General features: G+C 40.4%; 2 protein-coding genes across 3 annotated transcripts in view; both read right to left on the bottom strand.

Moving 5' to 3' along the window:
• The window catches only part of LOC109934977, a 225,473-nt gene that overhangs the window by 76,317 nt on the left and 128,164 nt on the right, over positions 1-20,992 (bottom strand). The gene's annotated exons all lie outside the window — the stretch shown is intronic.
• LOC109934976 overlaps positions 7,430-20,992 on the bottom strand; it is a 41,223-nt gene continuing 27,660 nt past the window's right edge. For both annotated transcript variants that reach the window (XM_020533660.2, XM_048607034.1), the window contains 5 exons: positions 20,596-20,916; positions 18,377-18,688; positions 17,270-17,581; positions 16,721-16,768; positions 7,430-10,552 (listed from right to left, as the gene is read on the bottom strand). In XM_020533660.2, the coding sequence (XP_020389249.2) occupies positions 10,260-10,552; positions 16,721-16,768; positions 17,270-17,581; positions 18,377-18,688; positions 20,596-20,916 (1,286 nt within the window). In that variant the 3' untranslated portion in view covers positions 7,430-10,259. The remainder of the gene's footprint in view (positions 10,553-16,720; positions 16,769-17,269; positions 17,582-18,376; positions 18,689-20,595; positions 20,917-20,992) is intronic.

Genomic DNA, 20,992 nt, shown 5'->3' with positions numbered 1-20,992 from the left:
AGGAGCAGGAAAGTTGACGTTTTGGGTCGGGATCCTGCTCCCGACCAGAAACGTCAACTTTCCTGCTCCTCTGATGCTGCCTGGTCTGCTGTGTTCCTCCAGCTCCACACTGTGTTATCTAAAAACATAGATGTCCTTCAAACCTCAATTGCCTCATAGAACATGGAACAGTACAGCACAGTTCAGGCCCTTCAGCCCATGATATTATGCTGACCTATTATCCTACTCTAAAAATCAAACTAATCTGCATACCCTTCATTTTACTATCATCCATGTGCCTATCCAAGAGTCACTTAAGTGTCCCTAATGTATCTGACTCCACTACCACTGCTAGCAGAGCATTCCATGCACCCACCAGTCTCTGTGTAAAGAACCTACCTCTGACATCTCCCCTATATCTTCCTCCAATCACCTTAAAATTATGCCAACTTGTCATAGTCATTTCTGCCCTGGGAAAAAGTCTCTGGCTATCCACTCGATCTATGCCTTTCATCACCTTGTAAACCTCTATCAAGTCACCTTTCATCCTTCCTCACTCCAATAAGAAAAGCCCTAGCTCCCTCAACCTTTCCTCATAAGACCTGCCCTCCAGTCCAGGCAGCATCCTGGTAAATCTCCTCTGCACCCTCTCTAAAGCTTCCTCATCCTTCCTATAATGAGGCGACCAGAACTGAACACAATATTCCATGTGTGGTCTAACCAGGGTTTTATCAAGCTGCAGCAAAATCTTACGGCTCTTAAACACAATACCGCTGCCAATGAAAGCCAACACACCATATGCCTTCTTAACAACCCTATCAACTTGGGTAGCAACTTTGAGGGATCTATGGACGGACCCCAAGATCCCTCTGTTCCTCCACACTGCCGAGAGTCCTACCATTAAGTCTGTATTCTGCATTCAAATTCGATCTTCCAAAATGAATCACTTTTCCATGTTGAATTCCATCTGCCACTTCTTTGTCCAGCTCTGCATCCTGTCAATGTCCCTTTGAAACCTACAACAGCCCTCCACACTATCTACAACTCCACCAACCTTCGTGTCATCAACAAACTCATTAACCCACCCTTCCACTTCCTCATCCAAGTCATTTATAAAGATCACAAAGAGTAGAGGTCCCAGAACAGATCCCTGCGGAACACCACTGGTCACCGAGCTCCAGGCTAAATACTTTCCATCTACTACCACCTTCTGTCTTGTATTGGACAGCCATTTTTGTATCCAGACATTCAAATTTCCCTGAATTCCATGCCTCCTTACTTTCTGAATGAGCCTACCATGGGGAACCTTATCAAATGCCTTGCTAAAATCCATATCTACCACATCCACTGCTCGACCTTTATCAATGTGTTTTGTCACATCCTCAAAGAATTCAATAAGGCTTGTGAGGCATGACCTGCCCCTCACAAAGCCATGCTGACTATCTCCTTCCTAACATCACCATGAAACCATCACCAATTGTTAGAAAAACCCATCTGGTTCACTAATATCCTTCAGGGAAGGAAATCTGCCATCCCCACCTGGTCTGGCCTAAAAGTGACTGCGGACCCACGGCGATGTGGTTGACTCTTAATTGCCCTCTGAAATGGCCTAGTAAGCCATTCAATCGTACCAATCAGTACAAAGTCTCAAAGAAATGAAACCAGACGGATCACCTGGCATTGACCAGGCACCAGAAAAGACAACAGCAGAAACAGCCCTTTCCACCCTGCAAAGTTCTTCTCACTAACATCTGTGAATGGTTTTGATCTCCTTACCTCAGGAAAGAGATTATCAGTCCAGAGAAGGTTCACTTAGTTGGTCCTGGATATAGAGAGACTATCTTCTGAGGAGAGATTGAGAAAGTTGGGTTTGTATGCATTGGAGTTTAGAAGAATGAGAGATGGCCTTATTGAAACACTGAAAACATTGAAACAGAATGTGTCACAGCAGGATTTGAGGAGAAAAGATGGATGGGTAATGTTTGACTCCTTGCTCCTTATAAAGAGATGATCTTCACAATATCTAGAAGGAGTTGAGACCACTCATGGGAATAGTGAAGGCTCCATGCCCAGGCAACCCATAAGCTTCATGTTCTGTGCTGCGCAGCTCTCCCACTACCATCATAGAATCAAAGAATCCCTGCAGTGTAGAAAGTGGCCATTTGACCCATTGAGTCTGCATTGATTTTCTAAAGAACATCCCACACAGACAACCCCACCCCCACCCTATCCCCACATTTGTCAAAGCCAATCTACCTAACCTGCACACCTTTGGACTGTCAGCAGAAACTGGAGCACCCAGAGAAAATGTACTCAGACACAGGGAGAATGTGCAAACTTCACACAGTCACCCAAGGCTGGAATCGAACCCAAGTTCCTGGTGCTGTGAGGCAGCAAGGCTAACCATTGTGCCACCATTTCGCCCAATTTGAACTCATTCTTCAGATGCTCAAACTTCTAACCCCTTGCACAACTAATGCCCTCTCTTCTCTTTTGCAGTGGCATCCACAGCCGTGAAGAGGACATGGCCTGACCCGATCAGCAAGTAGCTCCTTGGAATGGACCAGAATGCATTGAAGTTAAGCTTTCCTGTTACCTTGATGGCCACTGTAATGAGATGACCGCCCACTCCTTCTGATTGCATGTCCTGTTTCAGTAAATGACACAGTTCTGGTATGGTGTCTAGGGACGCCAGTCAATACTGAACCGTGGATGCCTGAAAGAAAGACAGGGAAAATGGCAGATTCTGAGTCTCCTCATCCTCCTCTGCATCCTGGGAAGACTTCCTGTTGCTGCTTCTCTCTCTCTGGAGGCTGCTCAGCAGCCATTGATGTTTCTGTTGTTCAAAGATTTGCTTTTGTAACTGTTGCCTCCTTTTGTGTTGTCTGTGTGGGACTGTGACAATAACGATAGTCCCAGCCATTGTAGATCCATTTGAAGTAGGTGCACTGATACTCTGTGGGGAATATCATAACCAAAACAGCTTCTCGGTGACATGATTCCTGAGCAGTCATAACAAATAGAAATGAAGCTTCATGTTAGGCTGCAATACATTATGGCATGGACAACTCCCAGACAGAAGGCAACGTACTTGCCTCTATATGGACCTCAGTTATTTCACCTTATTTAGATATGTGTAGTGTAAAACATGTTACCAAACAACAGAGCGAGATTATAAATCTGGTAGGACTAGACTCTCATTGCACTCTTCCCCATCCCACTCACTCAGCTAAGAAATACACTATTGGATATAACAGACAATGTTCTTACATATTTACGGTTAAGTGTGGCATGGTAGCAGCTCTAAAGCAGTGTGCAGCAGTGACACCTGTGAAATATGCATGTGAACTGGTGTACACAGGTGTCACTTTCAAGATTTCCAGCAGTCACATCAGCTTTGCAGAGATGACAAAGATCCATTATTAGAAGTGATGAAATTGTCATGATTGCTCGAGGCCAAAGTTTTTAATGTGTTTTAGAAACAGAGCTTCCAAAGATTCATCAGCCTCAAAACATTACCTATGTTTCTCTTGCTGCAGATGCTGCCAGACCTGCTGAGTTTCTTCATCACTTTCTGCTTTTATTTCAGATCTCCAGAATATTTAATGTACAATTTTGGTCAATGCACAAGCTGCATATGAAATGCAATTTGATTGTACAGGTGTGGCATTATTGAATCTACCAATGCCCGATTAATGCAATTGCCCCTAGCAAAGACTTACATAACAAATCAGTCTGCCCTGTCCTGCACCAGCAGGAAAAAGAAATTAGCTTATGTGTTTTCACCATTTTGCTTTTAGATTTGTTAAGTTTCAGTTGAAAATGGCACACCATCCAGTTCATGCTCTTGCAAATGATTTGTAGAGTCTGCCAAATAGTCCTAACCCTTCATGTTCTGTTTTGAGTTGCTGTCCCTGTCAACCCCATCAGCTTTCATGCCCCATCATCCAACACTTTATTTGGCTTTTAGCATCCCCAATTTTCCCCCTCAGCCCATGGCTTACTACATTGCCATGTCTATGATTTTAATCCACTGTCCTCCCACTGAAATACAGTGATAGTGACTTGGATTCCACAGCATCCATGCACTCCTATGCTCTAAATCATTCCAGCCTTACATTTGGACTTGGGCAACTTGATTGTCATTCACCCCTCAGTATCACAGCATGATGTAGCCCATCCCCAGACCTGAGTTTCCCACTTATCCAACACTCCATGGATCATCTGATAAGACCCCTAATGCTTATTATCTAAATCCCAGTTCTAACCGTGGCCCAATCTCCAGACTGACTGGTGAAGATATCTCCAGCTGAGTATCATCCAGGCCCTAGAGTGATGTTTCCATAGCTCCTTGAATTATGAACTTATAATCTTCAGAATGGCTGACCTGCGGGAATAACTGAGGCCCATCCACAGACAGGAAAGACAATGATTCCCAGGCAGTGGTGGGCTCAAGTGACTGACTGGGTCCAAATTCCCTTACTGCAATTGAATGAGTCCTTCGACCAACTGTGGTGACTCTCCATAATTGACCATAAATGCCCTTGACCTCACTAAGGACTGGTACACTTTAACTTCGAGACAGGGGGAGAAGTGTGGGAAAGTTCAAACAGAAAGCCGAAAAAAGAGCTAACCAGAGGCTGACTACCCTTTCCTCTCAGCAAGACACCATCTCCCACAGACAGAGTCATAGAGTCACAAAGAGCATGGAAACAGACCCTTCAGTCCAACTCATCCATGCCGAACAGATATCCTATATAAATTTAGTCCTATTTGCCAGCATTTGGCCCATATCCCTGTAACTCTTCCTATTCATATACCCATCCAGATGCCTTTTAAATGTTGTAATTATACCAGCTTCTACCACTTCTGCTGGCAGCACATTCCAAATATGCACCACTTCTGCTTGAAAAGTCCCTTCTTTATCTTTCCCCTCTCACCTCAAACCTATGCCCTCTATTTTTGGAATCCCTCCTCAGTGGAAAAGACCTTGCCTGTTTATCCTATCCATGAACCCCAGGATTCTTTAAACCTCTATAAGGTCACCCCTCAGCCTCCAATGCTCCAGAGAAAGCAGCCTCAGTCTATTCAGCCTCTCCCTATAGCTCAAACCCTCCAAACCTGGCAACATCCTTGTAAATCTTCTCTGAACTCTCTCCAGTTTCACAACATTGTTCCTATAGGAGGGAGACCAGATATACATGCAAAACTCAAAAAGTAGCGGAACCAATGTCCTGTAGAGCCACAACATGAGCTCCCAGTCCTATACTCAATGCACTGACCAATAAAGGGAAGCATATTAAACACCTTCTTCACTATCCTATCTATCTGCGATTCTACTTTCAAGGAACTATGAACCTGCACTCCAAGGTCTGTTTCTTCAGCAACACTCCCCAGGACCTTACCATTAAGTCTATAACTCCTGCCCTGATTTGCCTTTCCAAAATGCAGCACCTGACATTTATCTAAATTAAAGTTCATCTGCCACTCCTCAGCCCATTGGCTATCTCATCAAGATCCCATTGTATTTTGAGGTAACCTTATTGCTGTCCACTATACCACCAATTTTAGTGTCATCTGCAAACTTACTAACCATACCTCCTATGTTCACATCCAAATCACTTATATAAATGACAAAAAACAGTGGACCCAGCACCAATCCCTCGTGGCACATTGCTGGTCACGGACCTCCAGTCTGAAAACCAGCCCTCCACCACCGCCACTCTCTGCCTTCTACCTTCGAGCCAGTTCTGGATCCAAATATATAGATGTCCCTCTATTCCATGTGATCTAACCTTGCTAAACAGTCTACCATGAGAAACCTTGTCAAATTCCTTACTGAAGTCCATATAGATCACATTCATAACTTTATCCTCATCAGTCCTTGTTACCTCTTCAAAAAACTCAATCAAGATAGTGAGACACAATTTCCCAAGCATAAAGCCATACTGACTATCCCTAATCAGTCCTCGCCTTTCCAAATACATGTAAATCCTGTTCCTCAGGATTCCCTCCAACAACTTGGCCACCACCAATATCATCTCACCAGTCTATAGTTCTCTGGCTTTTTCTTACCACCTTTCTTAAATAGTGGCACAACATTAGCCAACCTCCAGTCTTCCAGCACCTCACCTGTGTCTTTCGATGATACAAATATCTCAGCAAAGGGCCCAACAATCTCTTCCCTCAGTTCCCACAGATTTCTAGGGTACACCTAATGAGTGTAGTGATAGATCTTTTCATCTCCATCACAGCACAGCGAGCACTCCGCAACCAATGATTTCCAGACTCAGCTGGAACGTGCCAAGAAGCTCCCAAACATAAATATTCCCTTCCTGGTGGCTCTGTCCGTTAATACCACAGGCTTCACATTTCCCAAAGTACCCATCCAACCCATGTGCCTATTTTTCCCACCCAGCCCCTTGCATATGAAGTAACTATGTCATTCACTGCATTCCCCTTGAAACCAGGTCACTCCTGACTATGGACAACACCTCCCTCATGTTTGACAACCTTCTCGGGCTTTCTTTGGATGTATATTCATGTGTAAATCCTCCTGCTTCACTTCACAACAGTACAGCTGGCAGTGAGCTAAAGTTGCCAGGTACCTCCTCCACCTTCCATTATGAGAATTACCGAAATCTAGCTTGTTTAGCACATTTGGTAAGCGAGGAAGCTGAATATTAATGAGGTGATTTATGATGTTAATAAAACATTTAACAAGTTATAATACCTCTTAATTGGCCATTAGCTGCTGGCTGCGAGAAACTCATCTTGGCGCTCAGCAAATGCATTGAGATGCAGCAAGTTTCTCCCAACTTTTAGATAGGACTTGCTTAACAGTGAGTAGTTTGACCAGTCGCATTGTATCCGGAACATGGGAGTTTACATCTGCCGTTAAAGTAAGAAAAAGTTTGGAGCTAGGGGACCTTCTTAAAATATTTTGAGGGGATCTGGTCTGGTCCATAACACCCCGTACATAATGATCTGAGAGAGCTGGCCACACCCCATTTAGGCTACTTTTAAAAAAAACCAAAGCCTCCCAAGCTGTTTACATTACCCAGGCTGCTTTGCCTTACAACCTCTCTTCAAACAAAAAGGACAAAATAACCTCTTAAACCCAGAGTCTCATCACAGGGGGCAGATATTTATATTTTTCAGATTACAAATTGAGAGTATTAACCAATTCTGCATCTTTATTGGACCATTTTATTTCAGAATAAATTAATTTTGTGTTTAGCAAAGATATCCAGTTGATGGATCTTTTCATTCTAAGTATAATATACAGAAAGCATACACCAAATGGGGAACTTGGGTAAAATATTTTAAAATTTATGTTGTGACCCAGGGAGTGGTGAGATGAAAGTCAATGATTCCTCTATCTTGGCAAACACAAAATTCAATTACTGCTATTTTACATTCCTACAATGAAGTGACAATATTGCTGAACTTAGAATACAGAAATATATATTTTATTTATATATAAAAATACAAACAAAAAATATACAAAGAAAGTTCTGACAACTAAATCCTAATTTGACTTTTTTAAAAACCACAATTAAAATTGATATTTAATCAATATTAATGAAAACAAATCTCAATTGTAACCATTTCATACAATGGCCCAGATATTTTGGTTTCCTGATAACTGGGGAATGACACTGACTATACAATAATTTCCTGGCAACTTGTAATTTCTAATGGACAATTACCAGCCATTTAGAAGTCTCTACAAAAGTTCTCAACTCTGAATCACAGTAATCAACTTCAGAAGGTTTCCACTTGCATATATTAATAGTTAGCCAGAAAAGGTTAGAGGAATTGAAACATGTTCTAATTCCTGGCTTATATAAATCACCTGCCCAAAAAGGCAGCCACAATTACAATGAAATACCGGAGTGACGTCACCCACTCTGACAGTAAGGTAAATGGGCCTGCTTTTAATGTGTGATATGGAAGATACGATGGTCTCAGCACTGCAGGACTTCCCTTGGTACTAATCTGAAGTGTCAGTTTAGATTTTGTGCTGGAAAAGATTCTTGAATTATCTTTCCAATTCAGAAAGAGAGTGTTGTTGGGGAAGAGTCAAGAGGAAAAAGCAGAAATATCTATTATTGCACCTATTTCTCAAATAACAATTTTCAGTTAGTTGAATAGGTTAGTCAAAATACAAAAAAAAACTGTGCCAACATAGTAACATCACATAAACATACCCCTTGGCAAAATGGCAAATTCAGACAGATTCTCAAATGCGGAATACAAAAATAGTTCACAACGTTTCCATTTTTTGAAATGGACATTAATACTGTTTGTTTATAAATTTTCAGAGGAAACATCTAAACAACAGTCTGTAAATAAATCAAACTGTCTTCATTTTAAAGTGGATCCAATAGTCATCAACAAATGCATCTTATTATTACAAAGTAATGTACTTTGTGTATGAAATAAACTATAAAGTGGACTTCCTAAACAGCACAAAAGGTACATGTTGTTATGGTATTGAGCTGTCTCTTCAATTATGGTATTACTGGATATCTTCAGCACTGCTGAGTCTGTTGAATTGAACTAACTGATTTTTTTTCTTTGAAAAATAAAAGTACCTATCAAACTGAAATGGGACAATACATACTACTTATTCATTTCTCTGCTCCATTAGAGTGGGATGAGTAACAAAACCCACATGACGTTTGCAGGTTGAAAATTCATAAATCCAAGCAAGACACTTGTTACTAATCAAAGGAATAGACTCCAAGCAACTTTAGCCTCACAGACACAACACTTAGCTGAAACAACCAAGAGCTAGAAAGTTTTCCAAGTAGCACAACACAACAATAAGACAATGAAGGAGACTAATGTCATCTTAGCTCATAGGATATAGCTGCAGTTCTGGCAAATGTCTCAAATATGGCCAGGAATTCCACCTCTCATCTCAATGGTTCTCCTCACACCTACAGCTACACTTAACACTCTGTTCCACTGTTTTACTTCACTTCCTACAATCACTGTACCAGTCTATCTTCCTCCAACTGCTCTCACCACTATTGCAACCTCAACTTACTCAATAACATTGGTACTACACAATCATGACAGGCACATATGGCTATTACATTTTTTGTATTGCAGGAGAAGGTTGCACACAATGTATGCTGAAAATGGCAACTAGAGACACCAGAGCCAATTTCTCTATTCAAAAGAGGTCATGTGCAACATTACAAGCATGATGGACAAATGACAACACTTTCCGGTCACCAACCATTTTAACTTTCCCTCCCACTCCCTGGGTGACATGTCCATCCTGGGCCTCCTCCAGTGCCACAATGACACCACCCTCAAACTGGAGGAGCAACACCTCATATTCTGCCTCAGGAGCCTACAACCTGATGGCCTAAGCATAGAACTCACCAGTTTTAAAATCTCCCCATCCCCGGCCTCATCCCATATCCAACCCTCCCTCTCATCACTGCCTCCATGACCTGACACATCCTGTCCATCTTCTCCCCCCACCTGTCCGTCCCACCCATCCACTGACCAATCCCCACCACTCCCTACCTGTTTTCACCTATCACCATCTCACCTACCTTCCCCAGCCCCACCCCTTCTCTCTCTGTTTATTTCTGAGCTCCCTTCACCCTCCCCATTTCTGAAGAAGGGTCCCAACACGAAACATCAACCTTCTGATGGTCTGATGCTGTTTGGCCTGCTATGCTCCTCCAACTCCTGTGTTGTTTGAGGCCAGTCATGACTGTGAACAGTAGCAACACTGAAGGTGATATCACACAATATTTCTTCACACATTATCCTCTGTTTTCTTCACACTTCTCTCTCAGTCCACATGCTATGTGAAATTTATTTTAGCAGCCATTTCCCCCTCTAATTCCTTCACAGTAACGGTTGTCACTTTCTTTCATTAATATATTCTGTCTTGACACAAAGATTGGCTTTTAAGGTATTTTTTAATACTCAACCTTTTATTAGCTAGCTAATGGCTTTTCCCCATTGCTTCTGATCATCCAGCTAACAAGAACAAAAATATTAGTAGTGTTAATACAAGTAGGAGATATAGAGATTACAATGCTCCAGGATAAATTTATTAGTGATCAGTAAATCTCAAACTAAAATGGATGCATATAAAAACAAAGCTAATGTTGATCACACATCCTACATTTCACCTATGAAAGTATTTTATTATACATTATGAAGTTGAAGCAAGAATATTCCTTCACTTTACAGCTGCAACATCAGAATGCATTGATTACTGTCTCAGAAACTGCCATACCAACTCAAATTAATTTCAGTTTGAAATATCTGCTGATTGGGTCCATCTCAGTGATAATATCAACTTGGAAGTGACAATTATCATCTTCTTGCTTTGGTGTGTAAGTTAATGCAGTGGTGAAACCTACACCAGTTTCAAATGGTTTGTTTTCAATGCAGCTGGTTTCATCAAAAGGGTAAATATCTTTGTACCAAGTGATGTGCGAGTCTTCTAAAGCAGATCCCGTAACAGTGCAGGAAATTGTTACAGGTTGGCCAGCTTGAGGATGTGGTGTCTTGCAAGTTATCTGTGATACCCCTGTAAAATTACAGGGTGGAATAAAAATTGAGATAGGTAAAACTCTTAATAATATAACAAATATATAGATTTTACTTTAATTACAAAAAGGAAGACAATGATATTCAGTAGTTCCAGCAGCACTCTGCATTCCTACACTAGGGGTTTTTTGATTTTAACCTAAACTACTTCCAACATTCTACGAATGCTAAGCTACTTTACCAAGAGTCAGCAACACACCTGCGTTAATTATGGGCCTTAATGTTCAAGATGAAAATAAAAACCATGAAAGTAGTGAGAGAACATCTAGCTATCTACTGTCCCAATATAGAAGACTTGGAGTTCATGGAAGAATGAAGGTGCAGTCATAGATGAGAGAGGAAACAAAAATATTAAAGAATCAAGATATAAGAAGGAATCCGGTTATTCAAACTGGGAAAACTGAGTGTGAGATTAAAATGTTGTTACCTCACACCAAATGAATAGTTAAAAGCCACATGACTAGAATTTATTCATATGGGCAAAAATCATGGGTTACACATCAAAATGGGCATGTTTCCGACATGAGAAATTTTTACTAAATTTGAAGCAATTATGGAACATAATACACTTTGGAAAGTGACAAAAAGAGAGCTGCAGAAGATATGGAGGATAGTTAGCATGAAATCATCTATTAAAGCAAAAGGTCACTTCATGGCACAAAATGCTTCAGTCACCTCCAGGTCAGTAAAATCCAAGAAGATAGTGCATTCATGGCTATCTACTATATAACAATAGCTTCCACTAATTGTATTAAAGACTATAAATTGGGAGAAAGCATCAGCAGTCAGTTAAGTCCCAAAAACTGAAATATGCCATTTCAATGTGAACACAGCCACTTAGATTCTGACTAAAGCACTCTAGGTGATACAGCCAACAAGTTAGAAGCACAACATGAGATCCATTACTACTGTTTCTGCTAAAACTGATGAGTACCATTTTAAAGAGTCTTTTTCTTTTATTTGTCTAGATATACCTTTAAGTATGATTTCAGTGCATCCAGACTTGTAGTGTAGAAACGAGCATCCATTCTCTCTCTCCCATGCATCAGGGCAGAGACATCCATCAGAGACTGCATGTGAGGGGAGTGCATTGAGCAATGAACAGGTCACACATGCAGTGAAAAGTTACTGACATATGGATCAGGATTCCTTGACCCTTTGCTCAAAACCAGAATAATCTAGCAGTTCAGTTTTAAGTTGTGTGCAGATAGAAGACAAGTTCAGAATTGTGCAGATGATGGGTGAACTGGAGAACTGTGTTGCCAACTTCTGAATGAATGCCATATACATGTTTGCTGACGACACCACGGTAGTGGGATGGATATCTAACAATGATGAGTCAAAAGGGAGATAGAGGGCTTGATGACGTGATGCAATGAAAACAATCTGTCTCTCAACACTGGCAAAACTAAAGAACTGATCATGGACTTCAGAAAGAAAGGAGGAGAGCACACTCCATCTTCATCAACAGAACTGAGGTTGAGAGGGTGAAGAGCATCAAGTTCCTCGGAGTGATGATAACCAACAACCTGACCTGGACTTTCCACTTGGTCACGACAGTCAAGAAGGCACAACAACACCTCTTCTTCCTCAGGCAGCTCAGGAAATGTGGCACGTCCATAACGTCCCTCACCAACATCTACAGATGCACTATTGAAAGCATACTGTCCAGGTGCATAACGACATGGTATGGCAACTGCTCTGCCCAGAACTGTAAGAAACTACAGAAGGTGGTGTGCATAGCCCAGACCATCACGGAAGCCAGCATTCCATCCATGGACTCCATTTACACAGCTCACTGCTGCAGAGAGGCTGCCAACATCAAAGACCCTTCGCACCCCGGTAATAAACTCATACAACCTTTTCCATCAGGCAGAAGATACAGAAGCCTGAACACACGTACGAGCAGGTTCAGGAACAGCTTTTTCCCAGCCGCTATTAGACTGATGAATGGACTCTCTAGTTTCAAATAACCCAGATCTTGTTAAAATTGATCTCGCCTAGCACACACCCTGTGCAATGTAACACGTATGCCTCTGTCTAAGTCTTTTTAATCTGTACATCCTTTGCTTACTATGATCTGCCTGTACCGCTCATAAACAAAGCTTTTCATTGCATTTCGGTACATGTGACAATAAATAAATCGATTATATGCATTGTAGGCCACAGTGAAATATTTAGAGTTGGGCCAACATACTAGAGACCATGGTAGCAGTCAGCAGTTCCCTCATGGTTGCTTAGTTTGCTTCAATAGTGCTGTTGGGTATCAGACTGGGGAGGGATTTGTTATGCATTTTTATTCTTCCCATTATTACTGTTAAGTCTGCTTTCTTGCAGACCAGTGGCCGTGTACAACCATGACCCTTTCTGGTACCATGACCATGACAGTTCAAATGGGTAGCAACAGATGCATATCTTCCTGCAAGCCACTGATTAATTGATTGATTGATTGATTGATTTATTGTCACGTGTACCGAAATACAGTGAAAAGTTCTGTTTATGAGCGATACAGGCAGATCATAGTAAGCGAAGGATGTACAGATCAAAAAGACTTAGACAGAGGCATAAGGGAACAAAGAGATAATGAATACAGTACCAAACCAGGGAGCCTACAGCAGATCCGAATCAGAGATTTACTGCCTAGCTGATAAATTTATTTCAATGCAAGAAGACCGACAGGTAAGGCAGACAAGCTCAGAGCGTAGTTGGGAAGATGGGACTGGGATATTACAGCTATTATAGAAATGCGGCTCAGGGATGGACAGAACTGGCACCTCAATGTCCCCTGGTAGAGGTGCTATAGGAAGGACAGAAATGGGGGCAAGAGAAGAGGGGAGGTGGTGTTTTTGGTTAGGGATAACATTACTGTTGTACTTAGGGAGGATATTCCTGGGAGCATGGCAGTGAAGTATATGGGTGGAACTTTAAAAAAGAAAGGGATGATCACCTTGTTGGGATGTATTATAGGGCCCCCAACAGTCAGCAGGAAATTGAAAAGGAAATATCCGATATCTGTAAAAATAATAGGGTTGTAATGGTAGGAGATTTGAACTTTCCAAACACAGGCTGGGACTGTTAAGGGCTTAGATGGGGAGGAATTTGTTAAGTGTGTACAGGATAACTCTCTTATTCAGTAGGTGGATGTACATACTAGAGAAGGAGCAATACTTGCCGTTCTGGTGGGAAATAAGGGAGGGCAAAGTAGAGGTATCAGTAGGGGACCACTTTGGAACAAGTGATCATAATTATATTAGCTTTAAAATAGTTATGAAAAAGATAGAACTAATCATAAAGTTAAAGTTCTAAATGGCGTAAGGTCAATTTTGACAGTATTAGACAGGAACTTTCAAACGTTGATTGAGAGAGGCTATTCGAAGGTAAAGGGAAAGTTCGGAAGTGGGAGGCCTTTAAAAATGAGATAACGAGAGTTCACAGACAGTATGTTCCTGTTAGTGTGAAGGGCAAGGCTGGTAAGAGTAGGGAATGCTGGATGACCAGAGAAATTGAGGCTCTGGTCAAGAAAAAGAACGTGGCATATATCCGGTATAGACAGCTGGGAACGAGTGAATCGTTAGGGTATAAAGGCAATAGGAATATACTTAAGAGGGAAATCAGAAAGGCAAAAAGGGGACATAATGCAGCTTTTACAAATAGGGCTAAGGAGAATCCAAAGAGATTCTACAAACATATTAAGGGTAAAAGAGTAACTAGGGAGAAGATAGGGTGCCTTAACAATCAAAATGGCTGTCTGTGTGGGAAACCACAGGAGATTGGCGAGATGCTAAATGAATATCTTGTATCATTGTTTACTGTGCAGAAGGTCATGGAAGCCAAGAAGCTTGAGGAAGTAAGTAGTGATGTCTTTGACAAGTGTTCATGTTACAGAAGAGGTGGTGTTGGAGGTGCTAAAACAAATAAAAATTAGATAAATCCCTGGGACCTGATCAGGTATTTCCCAGAACTTTGTGGGAAGCTAGGGAAGTGATTGCTGGGCCCCTTGCTGAAATGTTTATATCGTTGACAGCCACGGGTGACGTGCAGGAAGACTGGAGGTTGGCTAATATGGTACCATTATTTAAGAAAAGCTGCAAATAAAAGCCAGGGAATTATAGACCAGTGAGCTTTACCTCAGTGGTGGGTAAGTTGTTGGAGGGGATTCTGAGGAATAGGATTTAGATGCACTTGGAAAGACTAGGACTGATTAGGGATAGTCAACATGGCTTTGTGCGTGGGGCATCATGTCCCACTAACTTGATTGAGTTTTATGAAGTGGTGACAAAGAAGATTGATGAAAACAGATCAGTAGATGTTGTTGTGACTTCAGCAAAGCATTTGACAAGGTTCTGCACAGTAGACTGATCAGTAAGGTTAGATCACATGGGAACCAGGATGAGTTAGTCAATCAGATACAAAATTGGCTTGAAGGTAGGAGACAGAGGGTGGTGATAGGGAGTTACTTTTCAGACTGGAGGCCTGTGATCAGCGATGGGCCACAAAGATCAGTGGTGGGTCCACTGCTTTTTGTAATTTATATAAATGATTTGGATGTGAATATAGGAGGTATGATTAGGAAGTTTGAGATGGTACCAAAATTGGTGGTGTAGTGGACAGTGAAGGTTATCTCAGAGTACAATGGGACCTTGATCAGATGGGCCAATGGGCTGAGGTATGGCAGACGGAGTTTAATTTAGATAAATGTGAGGTGTTGCAGTTTGGTAAGCCAAACCAGGGCAGGACTTATACACTTAATGGTAGGGCCCTGTAGACTGTTGCTGAATAAAAGAGACCTAGGCGTGCCGGTGATTAGTTCGTTGAAAGTGGAGTGGCAGGTACACGGGGTAGTGAAAAAGGCATTTGGCACGCTTGTCTTCATTGGTCAGAGCACTGAGTGTAGGAGTGGGATGTCACGCTGCAGCTGTACAGGACATTGTTGAGTCCACTTTTAGAATACCGTGTACTATTCTGGTCGCCCTTTTGTAGGAAAGATGTTGTTAAACTTGACATGGTGCAGAAAAGATTTACAAGAATGTTGCTGGGAGTGGAGGGTTTGAGTCATAGGGAGAGGTTAAATAGGCTGGGGCTGTTTTCCCTGGAGCATCAAAGGCTGAGGAGTCAATTTATGGAGGTTTATAAGATCATGACAGGCATGGATAGGGTGAATAGATTAGGTTGTTTTCCTAAGTTGCGGGAGCCCAAAACTAGAGGACAAAGGTTTAAGGTGAGAGGGGAAAGATTTAAAAAGGACCCAAGGGGCAATGTTTTCCACACAGATGGTGGGGTGTGTAGGAATGAGCTGCCAGAGGAAGTGGTGTAGGTGATTACAATTAAAACATGAATAAGAAGGGTTTAGAGGGATACGGGCCAAATGCTGGCAAATGGGACTACGTCAGATTGGGATGTCTGGACAAGTTGGACAGAGGGTCTGTTTTCTTGTTGTATGACTATGTCTCTATAAATAGTTCACATTAATACAAGATCCAGCTAACTCCCACCACCTTGTTAATTAGGTAGCACCTGGATCACTACAGGTACATGTATGTACGCACTTTACAAGTTTTGATTAAAACAATGGTGGCATTGAAGTTGTGTGCTATTCCTTCTCATTCTTGGCTAACATGGAAAAGGTCATTACTTCCACAGGTGAGTAGATGTCATGGGTTTCCACTGTACACTCACTAACCTGATTTCCTTTCCCTTATAGGATTCTTACAAAATTAAAAGTATGTTGTGCCTTTTCTGACATGATAGATTCATGGCAAATTACAGAGAATAAAGCATTAGGAACAGCAAACTATACTCTATCCAAAATTACGGAAGAAATAAGAATATTTGTGTTTGGCATTTTTGTCTTTTTCCCAGCAGCTAGAAACCCTAGACAGTAATTGTATTTGAACACAGGTACAATTGTGTGTAATTAGGGCAGTGATGATGAAAATGGGATGCTGGATTGCATCACATCATCCCTGCTTCACTTTAAAGGATCACCCATTAGATCCATTCTAATAGCCAGAAATGAAGACAGCACTCCTCTCCATCTGAAATGTTATATCTAGATTATTTTGTGCATAGTCTGAAATCCTACACTGACATCACTATGGATTACAACCAAACATGCACAAAACAAAAACTTTCAAGATGGACACTTTACCTTCATCTTTCGATAGATTTGAATAAGGCGATTCTTCATTTTTAATACCTGAGCACAGAAAGAGTTAGTTAAATGAAGTACATCCTTAGAATATTGGAGTATTAAGTAACTCTTAACAGTAATGAATCTGAAATCATCACAAATTAACTATTCTCAGCAACAGCGATAAAATCTGTTTATCGACATAAAGTTTCAATGTCAAGTAAACATTCAAATGAATACATTGGATTCAAGAAACTCAGCATGACAATTATAACACTGTAATGAAATAAAAACCAAAAGATGCTGTAAATCAGAAACAAAAACAAAAATTGCTGGAAAATCTCAGCTGGTCAGGCAGCATCTGTGGAGAGAAATCAGAGTTAACATTTTGGGTTCAGTGGCCTGTCCTCAGTTCTGTGGAAGGGTCACTAGACCTGAAACATTAACTCTGATTTCTCTCCACAGGTGCTGCCAGACCTGCTGAAATTTTCCAGCAATTTCTGTTTTTGTTTATGATTGCGATGAAATGCTTTGTTCTCAACCCATCTCTAACAAAATGGCACTCACCTTTAAGGAATAACATGAAAGTTTTCTCTTGAATTTCTTTTGTTGCTGGATGAAACACCGCACATCTGATGACACACTCATGATCCTTCTCAGTTACAACAAATTTTGTGCTTGTAACTGATGAGAAAAGACCATCCTCAGCAATTTCAGCAGGTTTGTTAATCACTTCTGAACAAGGTGTCTTGTTTTTAAACCACTTTACTTCAACTGCAGCAGGAGCATATTTTGTCAGTGTAACACTGAATGTTAGATTCTGATTAACTTCAAGAGAATTTGGATCAACCTTAATAGAAGACAAGGTAGGAGACAAAGCTGAAAAACAAATAAAAAATTTATGAATATTTGGCTATTGAAGCAAATTCATTAATCTTTAAGATGAACAATATAAAACGAAACTAAACGTACATTTATAGTCTGCAATGTACACAACATCTATGAAAGAAGAATTAATGATCATGTTCAAAAGATTCTTTTGAAAACAACACTGATCTTAAAAGTAAAGATAGTGGTAGGGTATTTCAATGTACCACTTTATGGCAGCAGTGAGAGACATTTTTACCTATAAATATCAAAGGAGCTCCCAAAGAATAAAGTTCACTGCATTAACACTCACACATAAAGTACTATCACAGAAAAGACAGACCAAAACAAAACTGGATTCAAAAATCATAATATTAATTATTTTATCCAACTTGTATTAGAAAGATCCATATTAAAAGTTATTTTTTAGAAGACTGACGAACTGAGGCAAAAACAAAAATGTTCAGAACTTCTGCGATTTAGTTTCTATCAACGGAATTACTTCAAAAGTTGAATTTATTTGGATATATTTTTAAAGCAGTGAACATAATGATCTCAAATCAAATATCCTTCTTTTATGCATCACCAGTTAAGGTTTCTTCTACAATCTGTTGAATTCTTGAGAATTATGGAGTTATTGAATTCTAATTTGCTCGCTGTCATTTATCTTGAAATAGTTTGTTTCATCCCATTCCCTGGTCTCTAACGATGAAATCAAATTAATTCTCTTTGACCTAGTCAACCACAATTAAAAATGACTCGGAACTTTTCAAATTTTATAAAGAAAAGGGTCATGGTAAAACCTACCTGGAAGTATTAAAACTGTTGTTTTTGTAACTGGAGTCTTTAATTTAATATGGCTCACTTGGAAAGAAAATTCTTGATTAAAATTTTGTGCAGTTGGTCTTATTTGTAACTGAGATTTCACAGAAAAGCATCCATCTTTCTCCTTCACAGGTCCTTTAACTGTGATTCCCTTGACTACCCGGTTGCCATTTTGTTGCCAAGATGCATCAATGTCTTGTGGGAGAAAGTTAGTGATGCGACATGTCATAGTAAGGTCACTACCGTATTTGGCTTCTGGTGGGTCAAGTTTGATATCTTCAACATATGGCATTCCTGTTGAAATTGAAAGAAACCACAAGTGATTACAAACCTTATAGCATCATGTTTAAGCATCATCAACAAATATTTGAACATCTGTCTCCCCAGCCTTTCCCACCAAAATTTGGTCAGTGAAACAGAACATGTCACAAATCTACCATTTTGTACTGTGGGCCTTTCCAAAGAAAATAATGAACTTTCAAAATCTTTATGATACAAGAAGTTTAAGCTGTGATTAACAAATCAGAAGCAATGATGGAATATCACAAATTAGGGCCAAAGGAGCCACTAAAATGGATTTGGAGGTCACTGGCAAACTAGGAATGTCAGTGAAAACACTCTCCAGCCGGTGTTGAATTCATCTTCAAAATAAAAGCAATGTCATCTTCCTGTTCGAGAGGGTATTGCAGCATTTGACCAACAGTAGAAACAGCAGGTGGAATCTTAGACGGGTCTGAGTGACATGTGCAATGGCGAGATGTGTAGCAGAATCAGGCAAGAAGTCCAACGAGGGACAGTCGGTGCAGACTTGATGGGCTGAATGACCTCCTTCTGCACTGTAAGGATTCTATGAATCTATGTTGTTGTTTGAGGTTAACAGTTAGAGAAGTAAAATCATAACACAGCAGATGATTTTACGGCATTAAAATAAACCTGGAAATGTGATTTTTGTATTCCTCACAGTTTGGGAGGTCTTGGAGACATCTTTGTTCAGGGATTTAGAATAAAATTAGTTTAAAAGTATTTAGTGAATGCTGGAAGATTGTGAAACTCATTCACATTAAAGAAGAAACTTTAAATAAGGTATCATTAATCCTGAACATGTTAAATTATTATTATTTTCTGGTTTCAATTTAATTGACTCTTTGCTAGTTGCAGATTGGATTTCATGTGGTTTATAGCTCACTAAGAGATGATAACCGAAATAGATGACAGGTAGACAGATCTGCACTCTAAACAGAGTAAAAACTAATACGATCATTTACGTATTTTGGAGCGGGGATAGCTTAATCTCAATTTGGACTTTATGGGAGAACAGAAGATGGAAGATTGTGCAGCTTGAAATGAATGGAAAATCTACAATGGTCCCTTGGAAGTTTTGTGTTACAGAAGCTAAGCTGTTCTTCCTTTTAAGTGATGAAGAGTAGAATAAGGGACTGATGCATCCTCAGTCAAGAGAAGGTAAATTAATGTCTTATTGAGGAAAACAGCTGAAACCAAGGAGCATTTCCAGAAAGCTGAGGCTTACTTATCAATGGTCCCTACAGAAGTAAATAACTTTAAAGATTGATTAATCTCAGAAGATAATTCTTAGGGGCAATAAGAAGTAAACTGGAGTGCACAATACACATAGTTATAAAACATTATGTCATGTTTGCTTTGTTTAATTTGTTCCATATAAAATTTGCTTTGTTGGTTTTTGTAAAAGTGAAATCTTGCGATATATTCTACGGCACAGTAGCTCAGTGGTTAGCACTATTGCCTCATAGCGCCAGGGACCCAGATTCAATTCCAGCCTTGGGTGACTGTGTGGAGTTTACACATTCTCCCCACGTTTGGGTTTCCTCCAGGTGCTCCGGTTTCCTCCTACAGTCCAAAGAGGTGCAGGTTAGGTGGACTGCCCATGCGAAATTGCCCACAGTGTCCGGGAACGTGCAGGCTATGGGGATTAGCCATGTGAAATACAGGGTTACAGGGATCAGGTAGGGTCTGGGCAGAAGGGTGGGTATGGACATGATGGACCAAATGGAGAGCATTGTAGGGATTCTATGAAATGGATCATTAGACCTAACTTAATGGACTAAACAACCTTCTTTACAAAAAATAAGTCAACTTAATGAACTTGAAACATCTATCCATTCTAAATAATGTTTCAACATTCTGTAATTGTTACTCTGAAATCTTGTTGGAACCAGGCTTACCAAATATTGTCAAAACATGACTGGATGAGACAGGCTTATCTGAAGTCCCAGCATGAAGAATTTGCATTTTGAACTCTTTTCCGTGGTCCATGTAAGTTGGAATGAATGTCCTTTTGGACCATCGAGAGTACGAACCAGATGATCTATCGAATACAATGTCATCCATTTCAACTCCATCTTTAGTTTTCTCAAACCCTTTGAGCCAGAATATTTCGTTGTCTTTTGGATAGAAATCGTAAGCTTTACAGGAAAGGATTACTGATTTTCCCACCTCCGGGTGAACAGGATCAACTGTAACTTCTGTTACCTTTGGTGCTAATACTGCAGACAAACAAAATAAACAGTGTTTTTGAGTTTGCATTAATGAAAATGCCACTATTTTTAAAGATCTCAAGTA

The sequence above is a fragment of the Rhincodon typus genome, chromosome 17 (assembly GCF_021869965.1).
Source record: "Rhincodon typus isolate 14 chromosome 17, sRhiTyp1.1, whole genome shotgun sequence".
Lineage (NCBI taxonomy): Eukaryota > Metazoa > Chordata > Chondrichthyes > Orectolobiformes > Rhincodontidae > Rhincodon > Rhincodon typus.
The sequence above is the reverse complement of the archived record's forward strand: the minus strand, read 5'-3'. Positions and strand labels throughout refer to the sequence as shown.